The sequence below is a fragment of the Rhyacophila brunnea genome, unplaced genomic scaffold (genome assembly GCF_057557595.1).
Source record: "Rhyacophila brunnea isolate RB1 unplaced genomic scaffold, BYU_Rbru_1.0 scaffold_11, whole genome shotgun sequence".
Taxonomy (NCBI): domain Eukaryota; kingdom Metazoa; phylum Arthropoda; class Insecta; order Trichoptera; family Rhyacophilidae; genus Rhyacophila; species Rhyacophila brunnea.
The window spans coordinates 34346102-34371250 of record NW_028232763.1 but is presented as its reverse complement, the minus strand read 5'-3'; the positions used below and the strand labels follow the sequence as shown (position 1 = coordinate 34371250).

General features: G+C 34.5%; 2 protein-coding genes across 3 annotated transcripts in view; one reads left to right on the top strand and one right to left on the bottom strand.

Annotated features, from left to right (window-relative positions):
• The first annotated feature begins 127 nt into the window (after window positions 1-127).
• Window positions 128-3827, top strand: RpL9 (ribosomal protein L9). Of its 2 annotated transcripts, none has more exons than XM_085960351.1 (3): window positions 128-154; window positions 429-677; window positions 3471-3827. In XM_085960351.1, exons 2-3 carry the CDS (start codon window positions 437-439, stop codon window positions 3800-3802), a joined length of 573 nt encoding a protein of 190 aa, XP_085816477.1. In that variant the 5' UTR covers window positions 128-154; window positions 429-436; the 3' UTR covers window positions 3803-3827. The 2 variants fall into 2 exon arrangements, with proteins under 2 accessions (XP_085816477.1, XP_085816476.1); XM_085960350.1 differs by having other exon boundaries at window positions 131-253.
• Window positions 3828-7981: 4154 nt separating this feature from the next.
• Cda4 (chitin deacetylase Cda4) overlaps window positions 7982-25149 on the bottom strand; it is a 32313-nt gene continuing 15145 nt past the window's right edge. The window contains exons 2-12 of the mRNA XM_085960336.1: window positions 23682-23809; window positions 21620-21731; window positions 18922-19049; window positions 18318-18460; window positions 14536-14578; window positions 12899-13075; window positions 12407-12545; window positions 11221-11324; window positions 10638-10780; window positions 9137-9361; window positions 7982-8238 (exon numbers count right to left, since the gene is read on the bottom strand). Of these exons, the coding sequence (XP_085816462.1) occupies window positions 8166-8238; window positions 9137-9361; window positions 10638-10780; window positions 11221-11324; window positions 12407-12545; window positions 12899-13075; window positions 14536-14578; window positions 18318-18460; window positions 18922-19049; window positions 21620-21731; window positions 23682-23809 (1415 nt within the window). The 3' untranslated portion in view covers window positions 7982-8165. The remainder of the gene's footprint in view (window positions 8239-9136; window positions 9362-10637; window positions 10781-11220; window positions 11325-12406; window positions 12546-12898; window positions 13076-14535; window positions 14579-18317; window positions 18461-18921; window positions 19050-21619; window positions 21732-23681; window positions 23810-25149) is intronic.

Below are 25149 nucleotides of genomic sequence, written 5' to 3'. Positions count from 1 at the left end.
CGCGTAGGTACTATATTTTACCCCCTAATACTTAAATTTTTAAGACGGTAAATTAATTATAATCCCACTTTGAAAAGATGGCAACACTGGTACCAACATATTATTTGTATCTGGCGATATTTTCTCTAGCCTTTTCCGGTTGGGACACCGATAGGTGAGGAGAAATTCGTTAAACTGTTTATGATTTCTGAAATCATCGAGAGAGTCTAGTTGGTTAAGTGTTCAAATTAACCATTATCCGTAGTAATAGCTAGTGAGTGACGTTTTATGGGGCGTATTTCTTTATTTTATATCGTACTTGAACTATCTCGACGTCTGTTGATTTTTTTGGTTATGTGACATGCATCGCTGTCAACATTGTCATGCTTTACTCGATATTATAATAATGTAGTGATTCAAGTGGTTTACGTGTTGGTTTTTCCTTTCAGAACCCACAATGAAGCAAATAGTTTCCAACCAAGTTGTGAAAATCCCTAAGGGATTGACTGTCACAGTCAAGTCTCGGTTGGTGACAGTCAAAGGACCCCGGGGAGTGCTCAAGCGGTCTTTTAAGCACTTGGCGCTGGACATTCGTATGGTTCATCCGAGAGTTCTGAGGGTAGAGAAGTGGTTCGGAACCAAAGGAGAGTTGGCTGCTGTCAGAACTGTCTGCTCACATATTGAAAACATGATCAAAGGTTAGTTCAACACTTATACATTCGCAACACCAGTGATTCAAATGTCAGTTCAACTTTTCTACTCAGTTAAGAAGGTTTTTTTTTTAAATGTTACAATGTTTTCAGTGAAGATATGACAGATGTCAATGACAGCCAACTGCATGTTGCATACATCTGACTTGTGTCCAGGCGGAACACAATTTTAATTAAAAATTATCAGTAACACTTACTTCACTTGATCCTGAAATTGATATATTGATAATGGTGACAATATTGGTAAACATTTATATTACTCCATATGGTTTTTTTGATCGAGGTCTTATGAGATCAAAAGCTAAACCACAACTTATTGTAACTCAAAGGTTTAGGTATTTTGGTCTCAACACCTTTAAGCACAATGACAATTTGGAGTACTATAATATCTTTACCTAAATTTCCTTGTTTGTTGACAGCCCTAGTAAACTAATACCCCGTTTACACGTGCATAGATATACTGCTGACAGTACGTATTATCGCGGCCGTAACATGAAAATGTACATGTAAACGTACATGTAAACACTGCAAAAGTCGTGAACTTGATAATGTAAAAGTGAAGTAACTGAAAGAACATGCAATATAATGTAGATACAAACCAAATATGGTTTTTTTTAGAAACTATTAATTTGTCCTAACAAAATGAAAATTTCAAACCCTAATACCTCCAAAATATGTCATTTGCACATGCCTTGGTTTTACACTCACGGTGCGATGTATTCTGCAGTTGCAAGATTGCATGCATGAATCAAAAAAGTTCCGAAGTTTCTGAATTTTCATACGACAGTTGAGAATTTTTTGATCTGCGCCTGCACAGTAGAACGATAGTGGCGAACCTGGCGGCAAAAAAACAAACTACGAACGAATTTGAGGTTAATAGATTTTCACTACCTGTCCACCACAATATCGCGTCTCGTTTACTCTTGAAGAATGAGATTGGAGAGACAGTCAGGACTTTTACGTGTAAACAGTTATTGTCACGATAGTTTAAAATACACACTATTGCTGCCAGTAAATCCATGCACGTGTACAGGCGCTATAATGCGTAAGGCAGCTAGTTTAATTCCCAATGTGGTTGCGTTAGGTACATTTATTTGATTTTATTAAATCCTGGGTATTCTATGATTGTTTCATTCATACTATGATACTACTGTACCACATTATGACCTATTTATTACTAGTTTAAAAAAAAAAAACACTGCATATATCGTCACTAATTCTACAATACTTCATGTATTCTGAAGTGACCCACAGTTTACATAGACCTTGTTTATTATTACTTTTTTTTGTAAATACACAAGTGTCCCTCCCTCACAGTCCAATCCAGTTGTTGAGAGTTGGTGTTAAGTATACCCACATTACAGTAATCATCATCAACTCTCAACAGTGGCGAGGGGTGGAGGTAGGCTGTTAGCATCCAACATAAATAGTGTAAACTAAACTTTGTCAGTGTTACTTATTTGTTTTGACTGAAGTAAGAATACAAATTGCAGATGCTACTGGTTAGTTATTAAAATTCAATGAAACTTGCCGAACCGAACCTATCAAAAGCAGTTTAGGTATGCTATGGGCAATCCGTCAAGTAATGCACACATTTTCTGTCCCACATATTTGTTTTCGTTGAATTAAGAATAGATATTGCAGATGGTGTTAGTTTTTTAAAATAATTTACCCCCACCTAACCAAACCATAACATTGTCTATCAAATATCTAAAATCATGTTTGATTTAATAGCATAATATTAGATATTCATAGATGGATTAATATTTTTTGACTATATCTATTGTAGCTTGGTTTACGCAGGCAGAATCACTTATTTTTGTTATTTCACTGTGTTCTCTCTCCCATGGGCACTTTTTATTAGAAAGTCTGTAAACGTCAGTCTTGGTTATCCGCTTCTGAGACATTCCCAGGCCCCAGGCCCCATGATCATGATACGCTCGATGAAGACCATGTGTGGTGTGGTATCAATGTTTATGTATAGTATAGTATAGTAGAACTCTTCTCTAGGAGTCTGGCTCCACTGGAGGGAAAATGAAAAATTACAAAGCCCCTCTGCAAAAGTAGCTTTGAGCCATAGACTATAGATACATTTAGACGCCACCCGTTGCATTGCTAAATGAAGCTGCGTGCCATGCGTTTGGTTTGTGAGCGAGCGAACGCATTCGTCTACAAATGTTCGAGACCATAGACCATTTCGGTAGTGCTCGCCTAAAGTGTTCGCACTAGACGCTCAGAATTAAAATATAATTTTCTATTTTTTTACGTTATATAGTATTTTTAAGCGGTCAAAATGCAACCATTAGGTAAAGATATCCATATTTTAAGTTATTTTAAAGAAGCAGTAGGTCACTGATAATATATATAATAATATACAAATAAATTATCACGAACATGTATCAACTTACACTATAAAACGTAATACCATATTTTTGCTTATCAGTACGGCTACCATATTTTAATACAACACACAGAAACATCTTTCCTACTTTACTAACAAAAAATATTTACCACTGACTTTATGTCTAACACAAAAAATAGCAATTTAGCAACACGAGCTACGATGCTACGTGAAGCGATTCTCCACGATTTGTTGGCGATACTTTTGGAAACTAACAAAAACATATGTAGACCTTTTATCTTACTCTAGCGCGTGTCGCAGAGATTATAAGGGTGCCGAATACTTTCTCACTCGCACTCATGCATCGTTTTTGTTCAGGCCTTGCTTTGAGCTTTACACCTTTTAAAAATAATTTATTACAAATTTTTTTAACTTTTCAGGGGTCACCAAAGGTTTCCAATACAAGATGAGGGCTGTGTATGCCCATTTCCCCATCAATTGCGTGACCACTGAAAACAACTCCATCATCGAAATCCGAAATTTCCTCGGTGAACAGTACATCAGGAGAGTGAAGATGGCCACGGGAGTGACAGTCGTGAACTCCCCCAAGCAGAAGGACGAACTGATCCTGGAGGGAAATTCCTTGGAGGATGTCTCCCGCTCCGCTGCCCTCATCCAGCAGTCCACCTCCGTCAAGGATAAGGACATTAGAAAGTTTTTGGATGGATTGTACGTCTCTGAGAAAACCACAGTTGTACAGGATGAGGAATAAATGATATAGTTATTTTTAAACTATACCGCATTGTTTTATTGCCTACTCTATTACAGATCCACACCAATATATCGCTCATATTATATCGCACACTATGCTACCAAATAGGTCAAATGAGGGATTGAGGATTAAATAGGTGCAAGTTATGCACAAATTAAAAAAATGAGTTAAGAAGTAGTTTTTACATTGTCACATGCACATTTATATGTGAAAAAGCTTTAATACCTAAAATGTTAGCATTTTATAAATGCTTAGTGTTGCCATCATTTTTTGAGATGGCATATACATAGCTAATTGTGCTATTGCCTGTCTGCAATATGGGAATTACAGTTTATGTTTATTTTACTACAGTAGCGAAGGATGGAGGTAGGCTGTTACGATCCTAAATAAATAGTGCACATTAAAGTTTGTTAGTAATACGTATTTATTTTTATTGAAGAATTTACAGATGGTATTGGTTAGTTTTTAAAAATCAATTAAACCCTGCATCAACCAAACCATAATAGTTTTGGTATATTTTGGGCGATGTGACATAATTGTGCACATCTTTTTATTCATACCTATTTGTTTTCGTTGGATTAAGGATACATATTACACATTGTTCGTTCATTTTTTCAAATTCATTAAGCCCTAACCAAACCATAATAGATAAAAAATATATTTCTATCTATAAAATATCCAAAGATCTACCTATGATTTAATTGCATAATTTTAGATATTTTGTAGATATACGAGTATTTTTTGACTATTATCTATTATGGCCTGATTTTCGCAGGGTTTGATTGAATTTTAAAAACTAACCAACACCATCTGTAAATTGTACTCTTATTTCAATGAAAACAAATACGTATGACTGACCAAGTTTATTCACTATTTATGGTGGATCTTTACTATAGTGAAAACCTATGAAGAAAAGGATGTGATTCACGATGTTGAGCGGATGTTTCAAAACAACGCAAACAGTGCAATGCGTGTATGATGTTAGACCAGCCACTGCTGATTAGATCGTTTATTTCAGTTTCTCCTTTATTATCATTTCCATCCTTTTCAATCATGATCATTTTCATCGGATATGTATTTATTGTCGATGTCGTTTGTTGCATTTGATGTTTCATCATTGATAGAGTACACTCAGTTCCACCCATTGAATTTCGTGACCATACTTCATTGTTGCTCAACTTCAATTAATTGTCCTACTTAAACCATTATCGATGCACCATCAGTTGTAATACAATGTGATTTTTTTCTCTACAGCTCAACGTATCTTTTTGCAGGCATTGAACCATCCAATCGAACTAGTCCAAGATTCCAAAAATGTTGATTACTGTGAACAGTTACATTTAAATAATGACGGTTTCTTACTGAAGTCCATTCATAAAATGAAATTACACCTTTCACAATGTAATTTAATCAGGTCAATTAACTAGTCCTTATTAATTTTTCAATTTTTAAATGAGCGGCCACATAACACAAAAAGTCGAAAATCAAAAATCTGAAAACCATCATCAAAATCCCCGAAACAAGCATGACATTCATAAACCATAAAAGAAGTTGTTTATTGTAATGAAGTGCTGAGCCGCCAGCGCTGGTAGGTACCTACTGACTTTAATAAATTTTTACATGCAATTTCAACCATATGCTTGGATACTTTTTCAATGTTGTCGGTGAATACACCATAGAAGTATTCGTAGAAATGTTCATGATTCCTACATACAGACCTTTCAGTCGCGTTGCTTTATTTGCACAGGTCGATCGGCTCTCAGTCTTGCCTCGCATCTCGTATCACGAATTTTTATGTCACAACTAAAATGACCCCATGAAAAAAACTAGAACTTGAATATTTTATTTATTAGTTATAGGTAGATTCGGTCTTTAGTTTTAATTTCATTGATAGCTGAGAAACTGAATATGATGTCGAAAAAAATCCAGGAGAAAAACGAGTTTTTTAAATTTATTTATATCCGCATTTATCATCTTTTTTTAAGGTCCCTTGAAAACCGTAGCATTGGGGTTTCACTGTATTCTAAATTTGAAAAATGAACTAATAAAGGAATCGTTTATTTTAATTTGGTTGTGAAAGAGAATAGATCGTCGGTCCCTATTAAAAAAGTCGGATCTGCAAAATGCTATTTTTCAGTACGAGCAATCAAAGATGTTTCATCAAATATCCTTTGTGACCTATTGCTTGCCATAATGAATAAAAATATGGGTTATAGAAACTTTTCTAAACGTTTATAAAAACGTTTGTCTGTCTGGTGAACATAGCAACAACTGTCAGATCCGACGCATCTCGCTCACCCACGCCCAGGCAACATGTCGGTTGGTAAGAACCGACATTGTTATTCGGACAAAGAAACTGTGATTGTGGTATAAATGTTTAAAGTGTTTAAATAACTCTTGACAAAATTTCAGATCCGACTTTTTTAATAGTGATCTACGAGATGATAGGATGGTCTTATATTAGTTTGACAGATGCTTAAAGTGCAGTACTAGCATATCGCCACATCATATGCTAAGTACACATGCATATTCTTACTAGATGGATTTACGCTCATTTGAGCATGTCTCAACCAGTGGCGGCCGGTGGTCTTCAGAATAGCATTTTCTGGTAGTGCGCAATGGTTTACCTTCTATAAAGAGAAGATCGTCTTCTTTCACCTTGTCACGACCCAGCATTGGGGCATAGGGCAAGCACAAGTTCGCGCCACTTCCCTCGGTCCATCGCCAACTCTTGCGCCTCCCGCCATGTCAGACCTGCAGCATGTAGGTCGCTTTTGTGGCACCGCTGCAGGGTGAGGGAAGGCCGGCCATGGCGACGGAACCCTTGCGGCTGTGCCATAAGGGTAAGAAGTGTCACACTCTTTGGCGGCATCCGGACACGTGTCCTAGCCACATGAGGTCGTAAAGCGTCTTTTCATGATTACCTCAATCACCGAAGGCTGCCGTGTTCTCTTACCGACTTCTCAGAAGGTAAATTAAATGTCTTTGTTTATTTATACTATTTCTCAAAAAAGTTTATGAACAGAATGATTTAATATCAATAAAGAAATATAAATGTCACAGTTTATGGCTTTACGCTCCGAGCGAATAATGCGTCAGCCAAAGAAATAGCTGCTGCTGTGTTTTTTTTATTATTTTGAATGAATTTGAGTGGTTTAGAAATAAACGCGTGAGTTAGTATTTTCACACGTTGACTATTCATTAAATATGTTAACTGTAAAATTGTTAAAAATTAACTCGCCAACATTGACATAAAACAGAAACTGGCGTTTTTGATTGCCGATTCTAAAAGTGTGTAATACACAAAACGCCATTACAGGAACATTCGGCCACCGTTTAAGTAGTATACAATGACCTCATTGTATTCCTGTGCAAACTGAAAATCTGCTACATGTTCTACTTCGCGAAGTGAGTGTTACACGTATGAAAAACAATAAAAAGTTGAGCAATGTCTTCAAAGATGCAGGCAGTGCGTAGCACTTGCATGAAAAAAATTCATGGTCCGTAATTCTTGCTCGATGCTTGACAGGAATTCGTATGAGCATGACTCAACGTGTGCGCTTTGACTAAGTGTCTTGTATTGAGCTGCTCGAGCATGTGGACAAAACGACGAGCATGCTTCCAAGTCAACATGTTCGATCGAGCAAGAACGTGCGTGGGCACTAGGCTTTAGAATGTTCAACGAGTTTTTCTAGTTATGTTTATTCTTCCTTCCAAATCCATTCTTTTTTAGTCAAAATGGAATCATGAAATTTAATTACGTACTATTTATGGCAATTACCTTACATTGGGCACAACGATTTCGCATATCGATTTTTTTTGTAAGTCACTGAACAATATCAATAACGGTGTCTAATTTTCGCACTGGCGAGGTAGGATTGAAGAGTATAATAATTACTTAATGCGCCGACTAGACGGCAGCAACTTGCCTGTGCGGTATAACGACTTTCCTGCGCGGTATAGACGTTTACAGCGCTTTTTGGTTTGAGCATGCTTAAGTTTTCCTGTTCATACACACAGGCTTCCCGATACAAACCGGTTTGCGTAGGTAAGCTTGTCGTAAACATGTCACTGAAGTGTCAGAAATTGTATGTACTACAAATTTATGTGAATTTAGCTAAAAGCCAATTCTATATGGTAAATCAATGGATGGGATACATTTGAAATAATAAAACAGTATTAAAAAAACGTGTTGCCAGTTATTGGTTCCACCTTGTACAACTTTGTATTAAAAGTCTACTCATGTATAAAACAACAAAAAATAATCCAGGCATTTATAAGCTTTGGTAAGAGTGTTGAGTTGGAAATATGGCCTTTAATAGGTCTAGTTACCATGATGGGTAATTTTAATTAATTTATTCAGTTAATTTAGGTTTTCAGGAATGTAATTGTCCCCGACAACACCTGTGCCTTTTGAATCTCCCAGCCATGGATACCTGCAAAAAAAAATATATAGATTATTTTTAATTCAATAATAATACATAAGATATAAGAACCTTGTATTCATTATTCTGTTTGTTAATAAATACTACTACTTTCCAACAAGAAGATTTTGGCAATACCTGGAAGGCGCTGTTGTCCACTAAATGGGAGGAGCTTGTTAGTTTATAATGGAATTCCGGTTAAAAATATACAGTAAGTCCACGACTTATCTAGAGCCTCACCTGTTACCTTAATATTGTGTAGTTTAATAGGGCCTTTAAATTTTATGAGTATCAACACCAACACCAACACTTTGGGCCTTCAAAAAGCTTTCTCTCCTGTATGAGCATAAGGGGTATTGGAATTTGTTGTTGCTGCATTTTTTTCTATCCATGTAACCAATAATTATTCCATTCTATTAATATTCCTCTTTTCTTGGTAATTATCGTAGATTGCATTGGTACTTTTTTACATGATCCATGATTCGAACTTTATCGAGTATAATTGTTATAATCGTATGACACATACATAGTTTTTTAAATCGCGTAAGTATGAATTTACGTAAGTCGAATTCGCGTAAGTCGAGGACTGACTGTACCATCATCTTGCTTCTCGGTACTGCTACCAAATTTACACACAACACAGTTAACCATCTTTTCTACTAAATTAACTGAAAATATTGACCAGTAACCTTATATAGGTATCGCTTTAAAAAACTATACATTTCAGCAACATGTACTTTTCGTATAATCTAACATATATTACGGAGATTATACGCCGGCCGAATGCTTTCTCACTCGCACTTATAGTTTTTGTTCAGGCCTTGGTCCATTATGAAGATGCTGCTGATCTTTTTGTTGTTTGAAGTCAGTTATCATTTAATAAACTGAGTAATTGAATAAAGTTTCTTACTGATTGGGACAGTCTCTGCAAGTCTCCATGTATCTTGTGTCAGTGAAGTTGGACTCGGCCGTCTTGAAAGTAAGAGCGCATTTGTTGGATATCCGGCAGGGTGCTGGAGGTACGTTACCCTTCTTTTCGCACTTCCACGACTCAAAGTTGTTCAGCTCGCTGATTGATTTGGGGTCAGTCATCCATGTCAGGGCTTGTGTCATTGTGACGAACCAAACATCAGGTCTAGAAAAGAAAACATGTCATATTACTATGGCGGTAGGTACCCTTTATAATAAATGTAAGCCTATTCATATTCACTGCATATCATTTGGTATTGAGGACTAATTTATAGCAAAAATCATTATTTTCATTCACATCTGACAAGAACCGCATCAGTCAATTCTATTTGATACCTTATTGATGAAGTTGCTGAATCCATTTATTAAAATACGTATTGAATTGAATAGCAATAATTGTTCACATATTATTAACCAAGTCCACGGATTCAGGAGATATTTAGAGAATGATATGTAGATGAAAAATCACAATAATTATGAATGCTAAGTGCAGTGCAGTGCTACTATAGTCTGCTTAGCGCTCGAAATTGAGAATTTTACGAACCGGATTGCTTGATAATTTTATGAAAATATTAACCTAATTTTATGTGTATTTTACAAAAAAAATGTGTTTTTTTGTTATATTATGCAATATTTAGCTCAGACGGTCATATTTTTATTCCATGAGACATCAATAATTTTGGGGATTTTATGAACCGGAACGGTGCTCCGGCCTGGTTAATTTTACTTATTTTTTAACTTAAAATGGCTTTGTGAATTAAAAATAATGGAAATAATTTTGTAAGCTAGTTACATTATAAACAATAATAAATGCTATTTTTCAAAAAACATGTCTATATTCCACAAAAATTTCCCATATATCCAGTTCTAGTAAGGACTATTTTAATAGGTAGGTAGTATCTTTAATATAACAGTTGTGATCGATGTTGAAAAAACTTTTTTCTACCGACATGGAATCTAAATGTATGAAATTTAAGCATAAAAGGACCTCTGGTTCACTGTTAAGCTAGCTACAAGTGACTGCATTATAGGCTTATTTGCAGAGAACTTCACACTACTGCTATGACATTTATTTGCCAATTTGCAGTTTGTATAAAAAGACAATCCATCATAATATGTTTGTGTCAGTTTGTATATAACTGCATATAGTTCAAATTATTTGATTTTGATAAATAAAACCGTTCATAATGAAGAGCATGCCTCGAATCAAGAGTCACCGCATGCCAGGTTCGAATTCTGGACAAGCAATTAATACACATATTGTTTTTCAATTTGTGTTTGGAGTCAGAGTATGTACCTAATAGGTTGAGCAAATGGCTAATATTCATATCTCGTTTTAACAAAAATCTGTCAATACAAACATTCACTCTGTGGAGGCCCATATGATACTATTACGATCGGACATGATCAAAAGATAAAATAAGAATAATAGTAAATATTACAGATCTGACGCCCATTCAAGGAACTTGTGGAATCCGCGTTCCAATTCCTTGATCTGGAACCAATTGGTGTGGAAGGGCATCATGTACGGTGCTCTGTTCTGATCGTAGTAACGGCTGAAATCTTCTTGTAGCCATTCGAGAACCTGGTGAGGGATAAACGTACATATAATTAAAAATGTTTAATGAGACATTTTATCACACTATTTATAAAGAATGCTCTGCCCTGTTCAATGAGCCCAATAAGTCAAGGAGAACAAAGAACATGCATTGTTGATAATCTAAATATCACCCAAGTCTCTAAACAATATACAGTAGGCGCCTGGTAATCCGGCGTTCACCAATCCGGCATGTCCAATAGTCAGGCATTCTGCAACTCAGCTTTCCTGCTCTATAATCCGGCAGGTTTCACATTAAACTTCCGAATTGCAGAGTGGAGAGCCGTTCGCTTGGCAGTTTGGTGCCCGACCATGACAGATTATTTATTATTTTCTATAGAAATCCAATAATCCGGCATTTCCGGCATAGGTGAAAAAATATGGGTGCCGAATTACCGAGCGCCTACTATATTTTTAATATTAATTACCTCATCAGGATCGTGGTTATGTAAAACACATTGATCTAAATAGGGGCAGTGTCCTCCCTCGTAGCTTTCAATGTAATGTGCATTCATAGGCACTTCCCATATTCCTAGAATAAAAAAATAAGACTACTGAGTTTTAAATTACACATGACCATAGACGATTTTATTAATGACCATTAGAATTAAAAACATCAATTACACAATGTGTCTATGGGCATAATACATATTATGGTGAACAGCTTTTTAGTTTAGTATTTTTTTTTAATAATATGCAATCGGCTCAATTAAAAAATCTCAAAGGAATATAGGCAGATTCATATTTTTGTGTGGTAAAATAGTAAATACATAATGCATCCAACCACGGAAAAGATATTTCAGTAAATCTTGAGAAAGAATAAACAAACAAAAATAATGTAGGAAGATTACGTACGTATTTGATTTGTTATTATTATTTCATTATTTTGTAATAAATGATAAGAATGTGTTATTAATTATTGAACATACCGACACCTCCTACGTATAAGGTCAGAACCGCAAAATGGTAATTTTTCAGTAGTATGGTTTTAATAAATTTTTTAATAAAATATTGATTGATTTTTAGTTTTTTTTTGATATCATCATTTTATTATCTTTAAAATTAATTAATCAAAAGTAATTAAGTCAAAATAGCAAAAAACGCAGTTCCGACCTTTTACGTAGGAGGTGTTGATATATAATTTTGAAGCATTCTAAGAAATATGCCTATTTGAAATGATCCTAGAAAAATAATACTGATTGAGCTACCGATACAATTGGTAATCATGTGAAGATTTTGTTAATATGTCTGATTGGCAATTGTATTGGTAGCTTAATTGATAAAGCCACCGCCCGGAATCTGATGGATTTAGGTTTGAAGTCCCATTTGACACAGTTTTTTAGAATGTTTTCTGAAGGCTAAGACACTGCGCCACATATCGAAGCAGACCGCGTTGCGTCAACTCAGATGTATACATTTGGGATCAAGCGAGAACCATCAAAGTTCAAGTCAGTTTGCTGCAAATAATGTAATGCAGTGTGTCTAAGCCCTATGCCCTAATAGGCATATTTTTGAGATTGTTCCAAATTATATATGGTTAGATCAGAAGTTTAGAAATGTATGAAAATAATAGAGAGACAGCAATTATTTTTTACAAAAAAATTTATCTCATACCTGGGAAAGATTTGGTGGGGCAGGTGCCTGATTTGCATTCGTGGGGAATCTTGTGATCCAATGTGTAAGGCCAGATAGGAACTTTGGTTGGTGGTGTACCAATTGAACTGTCGTATATGTATCCAAAGTCTTCTAATACCTGAAAATAATATTATTTGCCATTGATTCATCATATGGGATACGGTTTTAGCTAAATGACATTAATTAATTCACAGGAGTGGTTTGCAGCCGATGAAGAAAAACTATCTCCATGTTCTAGGACTAACCTAAAACCATACTGGATCGACAAAGTGATTAACATTTCGATGCATCAAATGCTTGAGGTGTATACTGGTTTAACAGTAATGAAGAGATAAGACAGTGAATTACTATGCGATTTCTACTAACTGCGGAATACTTGGATTCTTGGTGACGTCGTGTGGTGTCTTCACACTTTCACTGAGGAGTGGACATGGAATAAGAAGACAGTAGTTTACAGATAGATTCAAATACCTTATATTGGGTGTTCCTGCCCGGTTTCAAGAAAGGTGCTCTCATTCCAACGACGTCACTTCGGGATACATTGGAGAATATGCTTAAGATTTCCCTCATTCCTATCATTTCACCGGCCCATTCTTCATAGCCCTTATCTTGCAGCCCTTGTTGTAGAGATACGGTCTCCGTAGCGATCTGTGTAATAATATATATATTTGAAACGCAATTTTGCAACATACCTAACTGTTCATTCATTTATTTGTTTATTTTTCATTCAGAAAAAAATAGTATTATGATATTATAGTGATTGGCTCTACATACATAGTGAGAGTACACAGTACACAATAATTATGAATATTAACCTTCCCTTTACGATACTAATATATTTCATCTGTTCCGATGATGTCACGGTAAGTAAACGGAAAATTCCTAGTTAGGCAACATAAATAAGTCTAATAAGGTTTCATCATCATTGTTTTAAGTATAAAATTATCAAAAATGCATCAAAACTTAATTATAATCATACGTGTATTTCTATACATTCTTAGGCCCGTTTCAGACAGGACACTGGTGTCGCGCTCGATATAATATAGGAGGCCTTTGCATTATGTTTATGAACGCCCCAGAGCTAATGAGTCAACGCGTGTCCGGTACACTTTTCCATCGGCCGCTACATTCTGAAGCCGCCGATACACTTGTTTTTATTACCGCAGCCAGTTTTATATTCTAATTTATAATGCGAAATTATGAGTTGACTCATTAGATCTGGGGCGTTCATAAACATAATACAAAGACCCCTTTATTCGGATACAAAGGCCTCCTATATTATATCGAACGCGACACCGGTGTCCCGTCTGAAACGGGCCTTACAGTCTATAAGTTGTAATACTATTTTAATTTTCTCCTCTTTCATATCTATTTCTCATAATTGAGTAGGTATGTCTCTTTTTGTTGCATTTACTTTTAGAACTGTTTATTTTGTTCGTAATTGAATGTGATGCTCTTTTTGCAATGTGCATTTATAATTTATGACATGTAAATGAAATCTGACAGATATCTATGAATTATATGTATTTACTGGATAATGCTATTGATTTTGAAAATAATAACATTTTAATTAGATGTAATATTGATGGTTCTAGAAACAGTCGATATATATTATGTATATGACAAAGGGCATAGGTAACTGAAATATTTGCAGTTTAATGAGCTGGGTAACTTAAGGTGACATTACAGTAACGGGAGTATTAAAGAAAAGAATATTATGTAATAAATTTTTGAAAACTAGAAATAATATGATTAAACTCCCCCTTGTATGTGCACCTGATTACAGCTATAATAATGTTACGAAGGTATGTCTGACACTTCTCTTAGATCTTTATATTAATGGTCTTGACAATCTTATGTCCTTGCCCTGTATTTTTACCGCGTTTTTATTAGCTCGTATTCTTGTTTGTCCAGTACAGATTTTTTCTTGTGCAGTACAAATTTTTTCTTGTTTATCCAAGATTATTAACTAATTTCCGGACTAGCTAGGCATTTGAAACTTTTAGAATATATCAGAACACTTTTAAAACAAAAATTTTAAAACGTGGTATATAAAAAGTTCTTTTTATTTTGTAATTATTATAGTGTAATACTTCGATAAAACTTACTTCATGACCTTCGTGGGCTAGGTGTTGAATCTGGACGTAGTTGCTGAAATGAAGATGATAAAAATATTAGATTTAAATCAAAACCATTAGTTAAATTGGTAGGCAATCAAAGAGAATGAATTTAAAAAAATAATCGCGCAGTGCTTTGATAATTGTCTGATAGATGGTATTGTCAACTCTCATACAAAATATATTCTTGATTATAGTTGTGCAAATTATCTGAGAGGAATGACATTCGATCAGTGACAACTATATTATTATATTAAGTGTTAGTAGCTGTCACTAACTAAAGACATCAATGAAAACCTTATTTCATAGAGTCCTTGTTTAAATATGAAAATTAATCTGAAAAATGGTCAATGTAATTATTAAATGTATTCCATTGATTTGATATTGATTTATTTTTCAGTGTTACACTGAGATAAAATTTTCTTGCATTAGTTTTAAAAGCTTGAAGAAGTTTTTTATATAATGGAGCATCATTATTTTAGATACTTATCATAATATTTCTAAGGAAAATTATTGGAATAAGCTATGATTAAACTTTTTATTAAATAAAATACAATATTAATATCTTCATTCAGATAATTTTATAATGGTCACAGCAGGCGTATTCCATCATACCACTTAATATCCAAAAAGAGCTAATTGTGATGAATATAATATCACATTTATCACTTTAATTGCTTCTGACTAATGCTGCTAATTGACTGCTGTACTGCAATCAAAATGACATGACTAATAAAATTGTAGGTTATGTCTGACGTGTCACTACATGGCGCTGGTTCGGCTTTATCCGCTTGTGTTCGGTCTTATCAGCTTGGGTTCGGCAGCACGAACATATCTAAATTTGACCGACATGTCTACCAACCTAAATCTTCGTCGTATTATGAATTCGAGATAGCCGCCGATAACTGTTTTTGCTTATAGAATGCCTTCCGTGTTAATTTGGACCAATGAAAATAACGGAAACGTGCTAAAGTGATAACCATTAAGAACTGGTTAGAAGAACATTACCAACAATAATTAACTATTTGTGACAGCGGTTGAGGTTATTATTTTTGTTAGGCAGCATTGTAAAACTATAGAAAATAAACAAATTCCCAACCTTAACTCAGTTTTTACATATATTTGTATGAAGGTAGAATAATAGCTACGAGGGTGGGTCAATAATTCCTTAGAAAAAAGCATTAAAACAGTTTTGATTTTTGTATTTTTTTTTTATTTCTCAACATAATCTCCTTGGAGCTCAATACACTTGGTTAGACGTTTCTCAATTTTTTTTAAACCGTCAGAAAAATAAGTTTTCGGAAGGTCCTCAAAATAAGCATTTGTCCGATCGATGACTTCTTCATTTGAAAAAAAACGTTGTCCACTTAGCCATTTTTTTAAGTTTGGGAAAAGGAAAAAGTCACTGGGGGCTAAATCTGGCGAATACGGTGGGTGGTCGACCAATTCGAACTTCAATTCTTCAATTTTAGCCATTGATCGTAAACATGTGTGAACACGGGCATTGTCCTGATGAAAGAGGATTTTTTTCCTGTTTAAATGAGGCCGTTTTTCTTCAATTTTGTTTTTTAGCTGGTCCAATAAAGATGCATAATAATCCCCTGTTATTGTTTTTCCTTTTTCCAAATAGTCAACGAAAATAATTTCACGTGCATCCCAAAATACAGTAGCCATAACCTTACCAGCTGATTTTACGGTTTTCGCCTTCTTTGGACATGGTTTGCCTTCGCAATCCACTGCTTTGACTGTTCTTTCGTCTCGGGAGTATAGTGGTGTATCCATGTTTCATCTACAGTCACAAAGCGACGAAAAAATTTATCCGGATTGCGTTGCATGAACGACAACAGGGCTTTAGAGGCCACCACCCTATTGCGTTTATTGTCGACTGTGAGCAAACGCGGCACCCATCTTGCAGAAATATTTTTCATGCCCAATTTGTCATGTAAAATAGAAATGACGCTACCTTTTGAGATCCCTGTAACCTCAATTATCTCACTCAACTTTAATCTTCGGTCACTTAACACCATATCGTGGATTTTATTGATTATTTCTGGTGTAGTCACCTCTACAGGACGTCCTGAGCGTGGTTCATCCTTTGTTGATGTACGACCACGTTTAAATTCATTTAACCAGTTATAAATAGTTGCAAGTGAAGGAGCAGATATGCCGTGAACTAAATCCAACTCATTTTTTATTTCCTTTGCTGTTAACCCTTTTATATTAAAATGTTTAATAACAGCTCTAAACTCAATTTTCTCCATTTTCCATTTTTCCATTTTCCACAAGCAAAATTTTTTTTTAAATGTACGAGAAACACACAACAACCCGACCAATCTGATTGAAACTTCGCAGCATACTGAATCGGTAGTGCCGCTGCATGAAAACAAACCGCTTACAGTACTAGTCGCGCCACCTGTCGGCTTTTCTAAGGACTTATTGACCCACCCTCGTATGTAAACAAAAAGTTAATACGAGGGTGGGTCAATAAGTCCTTAGAAAAGCCGACAGGTGGCGCGACTAGTACTGTAAGCGGTTTGTTTTCATGCAGCGGCACTACCGATTCAGTATGCTGCGAAGTTTCAATCAGATTGGTCGGGTTGTTGTTTTTTATTTTCGTACATTTAAAAAAAAAAATTGCTTGTTTACAAAAATGGAGAAAATTGAGTTTAGAGCTGTTATTAAACATTTTAATATAAAAGGGTTAACAGCAAAGGAAATAAAAAATGAGTTGGATTTAGTTCACGGCATATCTGCTCCTTCACTTGCAACTATTTATAACTGGTTAAATGAATTTAAACGTGGTCGTACATCAACAAACTATGAACCACGCTCAGGACGTCCTGTAGAGGTGACTACACCAGAAATGATCAATAAAATCCACGATATGGTGTTAAGTGACCGAAGATTAAAGTTGAGTGAGATAATTGAGGTTACATGGATCTCAAAAGGTAGCGTCATTTCTATTTTACATGACAAATTGGGCATGAAAAAAGTTTCTGCAAGATGGGTGCCGCGTTTGCTCACAGTCGACAATAAACGCAATAGGGTGGTGGCCTCTAAAGCCCTGTTGTCGCTCATGCAACGCAATGCGGATGAATTTTTTCGTCGCTTTGTGACTGTAGATGAAACATGGATACACCACTATACTCCCGAGACGAAAGAACAGTCAAAGCAGTGGATTGCGAAGGCAAACCATGTCCAAAGAAGGCGAAAACCGTAAAATCAGCTGGTAAGGTTATGGCTACTGTATTTTGGGATGCACGTGGAATTATTTTCGTTGACTATTTGGAAAAAGGAAAAACAATAACAGGGGATTATTATGCATCTTTATTGGACCAGCAAAAAACGAAATTGAAGAAAAACGGCCTCATTTAAACAGGAAAAAAATCCTCTTTCATCAGGACAATGCCCGTGTTCACACATGTTTACGATCAATGGCTAAAATTGAAGAATTGAAGTTCGAATTGGTCGACCACCCACCGTATTCGCCAGATTTAGCCCCCAGTGACTTTTTCCTTTTCCCAAACTTAAAAAAATGGCTAAGTGGACAACGTTTTTTTTTCAAATGAAGAAGTCATCGATCGGACAAATGCTTATTTTGAGGACCTTCCGAAAACTTATTTTTCTGACGGTTTAAAAAAAATTGAGAAACGTCTAACCAAGTGTATTGAGCTCCAAGGAGATTATGTTGAGAAATAAAAAAAAAATACAAAAATCAAAACTGTTTTAATGCTTTTTTCTAAGGAATTATTGACCCACCCTCGTATTAGTACCTGTACTCATGAGAAATGAAGAATGTGCCTTTGATAGTGCAGCCGTTGGGATTTTTTGTCTTTCCACTGAATACCTTTTTGTATAAATCATAATTATTCAAGTTCACGGCTCCATCAAAAGTGAGCAAAATCATTTGGGGTGTCTGAAAAGGAAGAAAACAAAATAGTTTGTATTCTGTAGTATAAGGGTAAAATTTATTACCTACTGTTCGTCTTCTATATATTGACATCTACGTCATGACGCTGTATGCGATGACAGTATTACGTAGTACACTTTTTACATGCTGGCGGTATTGCAATGGTCTTAGTTCCAGAAATGGCTGTAGTTACGTGGACGTCTCGATATAGAAGTAAAAGTCTAATTGAGATTTTAATTATTCCACTTAATAGAATGCTGCTATTTTTTGTGTATCACAGATTTTTGTTTATTAGAAAATAATATACCTTACTTAAGTTGTCAACATCATATTATTATAGTGCTATTAGGGACATCTAGGTACAGTCTTGTAAATGTCTAACAATATTTAAAATATACTAATAAAGTGACATCTATTGATTTAGTTCAGATAATACAAAATCTGTTTCTATAATCCATTTAGATTACCTTTTCTGGTTCCAAATCCCCCGGTATGAGTGTACCATCTTTTGAGCAAAAGCAATATGGCAAGACGCATTTCTCCGAGTCGCACTTTGTTGCTAAATCTACAGAAGCATCAGTTGCGGGTGATGGGGCTAAAACAATCATTTTTATTTTTATTATTTTTGGATTGTTAAAAACATTCCAAGTGCAAAAATGAATATTGTTAATCGAAATTGGTAAAAAAAATATGAAATTTATGTGCAGTGAGGAATGGTTATTTTTTAACAGAGTTAAAGAATTGAGACCCATAGCAACTGCGCCTAGGCCGGTCGGTCATATTGAAAGAGAAAGTGTTGATACTTGGTATCATACGATACCGATCAATTAATGATGGTATTCTATCGGAAGAAAAGTATCGATACATGTACTGCCCTGCTAAGTAAAAAGACAGTGTTTTTGATTTTATCCAAGTTTTAAACTACATTTTCTCTTATATCATGTAAAATTATTGAATTGTTTTGACATAATCTCTAAATATACACTGTCTATTTAGAGATTATGTCAAAACAATCCAATAATTTAACATAATATAAGAGAAAGGTAGTTAGCTTAAAACTTGGGTTGTCATTTCAGTATAATGAAAAACACTGTATTTTTACTTAGCAGGGCAGAGTACTTATCAATACTTATTAAATATTATAAAAAAAGAGTATTTTTTTGAAAATAATTAATAATCATGATTATACTCAATTTATATGGTCATGCAGGACAGCTATTCAACAAAATTTGAGGCCTAAAACACTAATTAGGTACGATAAGTTTTGAAAATAGCTTTGGTCTAATCTCACCCCAATTCATAGTATCTACATATTTATTTCGTTATCCACTAAGAAAATAGATCATGTTACTAGGGCGGTCGAAACTTTTCTTCTAATATGATAGGAGTATCTACACTTTTTTGTCAATATATATCGAAATATTTTGATACTTTTTCCTATTCCTGATAGGCGATTATCGAACATTAGAATATTTGCAATACATTAGTCATTATTTCAGCATAATTTAACTCTAGGTAGGTCATATGGTAATAGCTATGCAGTAGAGATTGTTTATTTAATAGTTTGTTGTTCGCTAATAAAATTGATCAATAAATATATCGTTTTGAAGTTAATAATTTCACAGGAATATAAGAAAGGTGTAAAGTATCAAAAATACTAAAAATCATATTTTACATGGAATGGGTGCCAACTACTATCATGGGTTAAATTGCAAAAGGGCTATGGCTCCGGAAGTATAGAAAACATTTTATAATCGATCAACAAATGGCAGTGTCCCGTGTTGTACCTACACCATTTTTAATTTCATTTTTCATTATTTCTTTTCATATCTATTATTATCATATTGCTTTTCGTAATGTCGGAGTTGCATTGTAATTTTACTGACAAAAATGAAAAAATGTTTTTCTTAATTTCCCACACTTTTGATTTATGGCACATAGCACCTTTCTTCTCGACGGTATTCATTACTGTTGTTAATGTGTCAAAAATATTCAACCCCTGGAGCCTATGTTATAACTTGCGAGTTGAAGTCGCTCGGTCGACATGACGTCATATGACATCATTGTGACGTACTACCGGAGTGATAATAGCATTCGAGAAATTAACGCTATTCAAATACTGGCGTTATCCATTGTCCCCATACACAAATAGGTGTTTCAGCATAATAATATCTATGGTGAGCCGTGTGCATTGGGCGGCTTGCCTCGAGCGTGTATTGGCTTACGTCACAATTACGTCATGTCGTCGGGTGACTTCATATCACAAGTTATAACATAGGGCTGCTGGAGTGTGATCAGTAACAAATAAGACTATTATACCGATAAATAAAGTACTTATAGAATATAGATATTTGGTGATTTTGGTGTGACATCTGTCAGATTACCTATTAACTTCAGAATGGTGTATTTTTCGATCAATGGTGTGAATATGTTGATAAGCCTATAAACAACAATTCTAGGGCAGCTATTTGTAAGGTTGTTATCTTGTAGTAAATCAGATTATCTGCTTTTGGATGATGTTACATTTTAGTAAAATGCTTGTAAATTCTCAACAAACTAAAATTTAAAAACATTCCTGATTTAGAAGAATATCAACCTTATAAAGAGCAAATTGAGCAAGAGAATTGATATTTTTAGACTTCTCAACATATTCATGACATAGGTACACGCATATATTATATTATTTTATTGGTGAACAACGAACAAAGAATTCATATCTATATGGTCCATCAGGAGTAAAAATGTTCAAAAATACTATGTTGAAAATAATGCTTGGATATAACCAGGGAAAACAAAATTAATGAACACGCTTACCCTATTGAATGTAGTAGTTTTGAAGCAGGGTCCGCTTTATTAATTTGACCATAAAACCAAGGGATAGGTACAAAGTGAGCTGACAGTTCGCAAATATTGAATGCGCGTTATGTTTACATGGCAAACATTAATGGATGTTATGCGACAGACTCAACTATTGAAGATAACATATTCTTTAATATGTGTTTGTTTATCCCATATTTTTCCACACTCGAAATACCCTGATACCCGGTTACCCATTAATTTTGTGTTCCCTGGTAATAACTAGTCTAATATTATCTAATATTATATATATAGTTATTACAGTATATTAGTTAGGTTCTAAACAATATTATTCTCAATAAAACTTACTCGATGCAATAGGACCACATCGTGCCTCATCTTTGAAGGTGCAGAATTTACTAATATCATCAAAATAAAGTCCCGAAGGACACCGACTCACGTATGGAAAGCCATCGACACACTGAAAAAAAAGGAAGACATTACACAACATGGTTGATAACAATGATAATAATATTATAACAATTTAATACATACTTAAAAGAAATAATATTTTCTTTTTACCGTGTCAAATCCTAATAAGAACATAATACAGTCGAACTTGGTTATTACAAAGAAGATGGAACCGACTGAATTTGCTCATTATAATCATTACTCGTTATATAACATTTTTCGCGCCACGTTCTATTTAAGCATAGAACATAAAAAATCTGAAAACCATCGTAAAAATTCCCGAAACAAGCGTGGCATTCATAAGCTGCAAAATAAATTGTTTATTGTAATGAACTGCTGAGCCGCCGGCGCTGGTAAGTAGGTACCTACCTACTGACTTCACAAAGCTTGGATTTTTTACATGCAATTTCAACCATATGCGTGGATACTTTTTCAATTTTGTCGGCGAAAACACCAATTAGGTACTTAGATACTTAACTAGTGTCATAAACGTAATCCGATCCCGGCGGGATCGGTCTAGTTAACTGCCCGGTCGGATTTTATTGCTTAGGGTCGAAAATGTTGTTTTTAAACGATCGACACATTAACAGTTTTGCTCGGTATACCCGAGAAGTAGCTCATTATAAAAGTGAATAAATGTATAGAGAAAATCATAAACTAAAACGTCAATGAATGTATTTCCGTGATCGTAATAACCAAGTTCGACTGTATATGGGTCTCTACGGAGTGAAGATTTGTATTAACAAATTTTTGTTTTTACAGAGAAATAGATGTTAGCCACTTGCTCAACCTATTACGTCCTTACTCTGACTTAAAAGCAAATTGAAAAACAATAGGTGTACTTGCCAGACCCAGGATTCGAACCTGGGACCCACGACGTTATAGGCCGATGCTTATGATGCTCGGCTTTAGTAAAAAATAAAAATACGTTTTTAATCATAATATGGAATAATTAATAATGTCACTATTCGGACAAAAAGTAGATTAGGCATTATAGGTACTTAATTTTTGTGGTATAAACCAATTATTTTTATTATTTTTTCTAGTTATATTATGTTGAATAGGCGCACACAGAACAGTATTGTTGATGGGGAGGTAGTCCATTTCCAAAAAATATTATTTTCATTATTGATTTTTTACTGAAAGGACTCCATAACGGAAAGTCCACAGATAACTTGACTTCCACCGCAAACTTCCATACTTTCACTTGCCCAGACATACCCTACATTGACGAGATGACCACCAGCTGACTTGCAGCTATAACTACTAGTAATGCTTCCGTACGAGTTGCTGCGACATATCACACTTTATTTAATTACAAGATGTCTGTTAATACTATAGTATGATTCGTTTACGAGGAACAGATGTTAGCTATTTGATGTACACTGAACTCCCTTTTTACACGGTTTTTTTTTACACGATTTCGAAATAACACGGTGCAAAGCCAATCAACTCTGAATGCATGTTGGAGACCAATTTGGCCAGAATGTGTTAAAACATAGTGAATAATTTTTGTTACCTTTGATTTTTAAAGTATTTTAGTGTATACTTTTTTTACACGTTTTTTTTAACACGGTATCGCGTGCAACGTATTAATGGGGAGTTCAGTGTACATACTTATTGGATGCATGTTCTGATTTTTCAAAGTCTCGTTATAAGCAAAAACAATACTTATTTATATAGGCAACATCAGGGCTCGAAATGGACCGGAACGCCGTTCCGGTTCGTGAAATTGGTAAAATTATCGCTTCATCTCGTGGAAAAAATAATTTGACCATCTGAGCTAGTTAGGCCATATAATAAAAAATCTAATACACTTATTTTTATTGATCAAATTTGATTACTATGTTTTAATATCTTCAGAACATTGTTGACCGCTCTGGTTCGTAAACTTTTCCATTTCGAGCACTGGGCAACATTAATTATAATATTAGCTATTAGATTGTACGGAGGTATTTACCTGATAGAATCTCCTACACGTTGCAGGATCTGCATAATTTCCATTTCCCGCCCCTTGTGGACATTGAAATTCTTCTACTTTCTTTTCCTCTACTACCTTTTGTTTTCTCTGATCGGTTTGGCCATTGACTGAAAGAAAAACAGAATATCACATTAATGAATATAATATAAGCCCCTAATTAACAGAGGGTTAGAGGTGAACTGGATTACCTATTAGAAACTCCACAACCTTTTCAATGGAGAGAAGACACTGAATTATCTTATTAATTGAAAGGAGACTAGGTAGAGTTTGCAGGATCACTTAAAAAGGCACACTGATTGCTAAAATTGATGTACTTAACTGGTTTATTTTTCATTTAATTCAAATAAATCTTTTAAATATGTATAAGCATTGATTCTTCTAATATTAATTAAAATTAAAAGTAACTCAAGTACTTAACACAAGTAAATATAGTTTTTTTTAGCCATTTTTTATAAAAGATGACAAAGGTCCGATAGAAGTAAATGATAAAAGAAAAATATACGACAATTTGAGCTATACATATAATACTATTTATACACCTCATACCTACCGAACTGACCACTATTTGACAAATTTTAATAAAAATAGATTTTGGTTATACCTAAGGTATGTTGTAGCTTAACCACTGGGGAATGCCAATAGAAATGGCGTATTTAAAAAAAAACACCACCTTATTCTTAGGTCAATAATTATTATAAAGCAATCATTATTCGTAGGATGTTTATCACACTTGAATCGTCAAAGACATAGCTTATAATCAGTATCTTTAGAATTATCTTCAAATGTGTTAATCTTGCTCATTTTATGAATAATAAAATGCCTAATTCTTGTCAAATTTGGGATCACAGAGATTATCAATTAAATTTTTTATCGTAAATATTTCACTATAATAATGTCGACATAAATTATACTGATGGTTTTATAAATGCGTTTAAAAATTAATAAATGTAAAAAATCTTAACACCACTGCACATTTATGTACTGAAATATGACTATATTCTAAAACATTAGAGCGAGAGGTTTAAAAGAATACTATTTTATGTAATAAAAATACTTTATGCAGTCATCAAATGTTTAAAATAAATATAAAGGATAATAAGGCTTCAAAATTATATAAATAGTTTATCTACAACGTTTAAGGAATGTCCAGGATCATGCTTTGAAAATAGAACAAAAGCTCCATTTTGACCTACGCTGAGCATGTCCCCCCTTAAGAAATTTTACGATAATTATCATACATATCGTAAAATTTAACTAGGTTGTCGCGCGACATGTTGCCTGTGTGGACCTGGCATTATGTGCGTAGAACACGTTTCCAAACAAACAGAGGGTGACTATGATGGTTAGTGGTTGTGGCCTAAAAGTACATACTTACATAAATAATAAAAAAATCTCCTTGAATGGGTAGGTGCAAACGAGCAAAGTAAGTATCTACTTATAAAAACAA

Coding starts and splice junctions, on each gene's coding strand:
- RpL9 (XM_085960351.1), top strand. CDS start 437: ATGAAGCAAATAGTTTCCAACCAAGTTGTGAAAATCCCTAAGGGATTG. Junction 678..3,470: donor TATTGAAAACATGATCAAAG/GTTAGTTCAACA, acceptor TTAACTTTTCAG/GGGTCACCAAAGGTTTCCAA.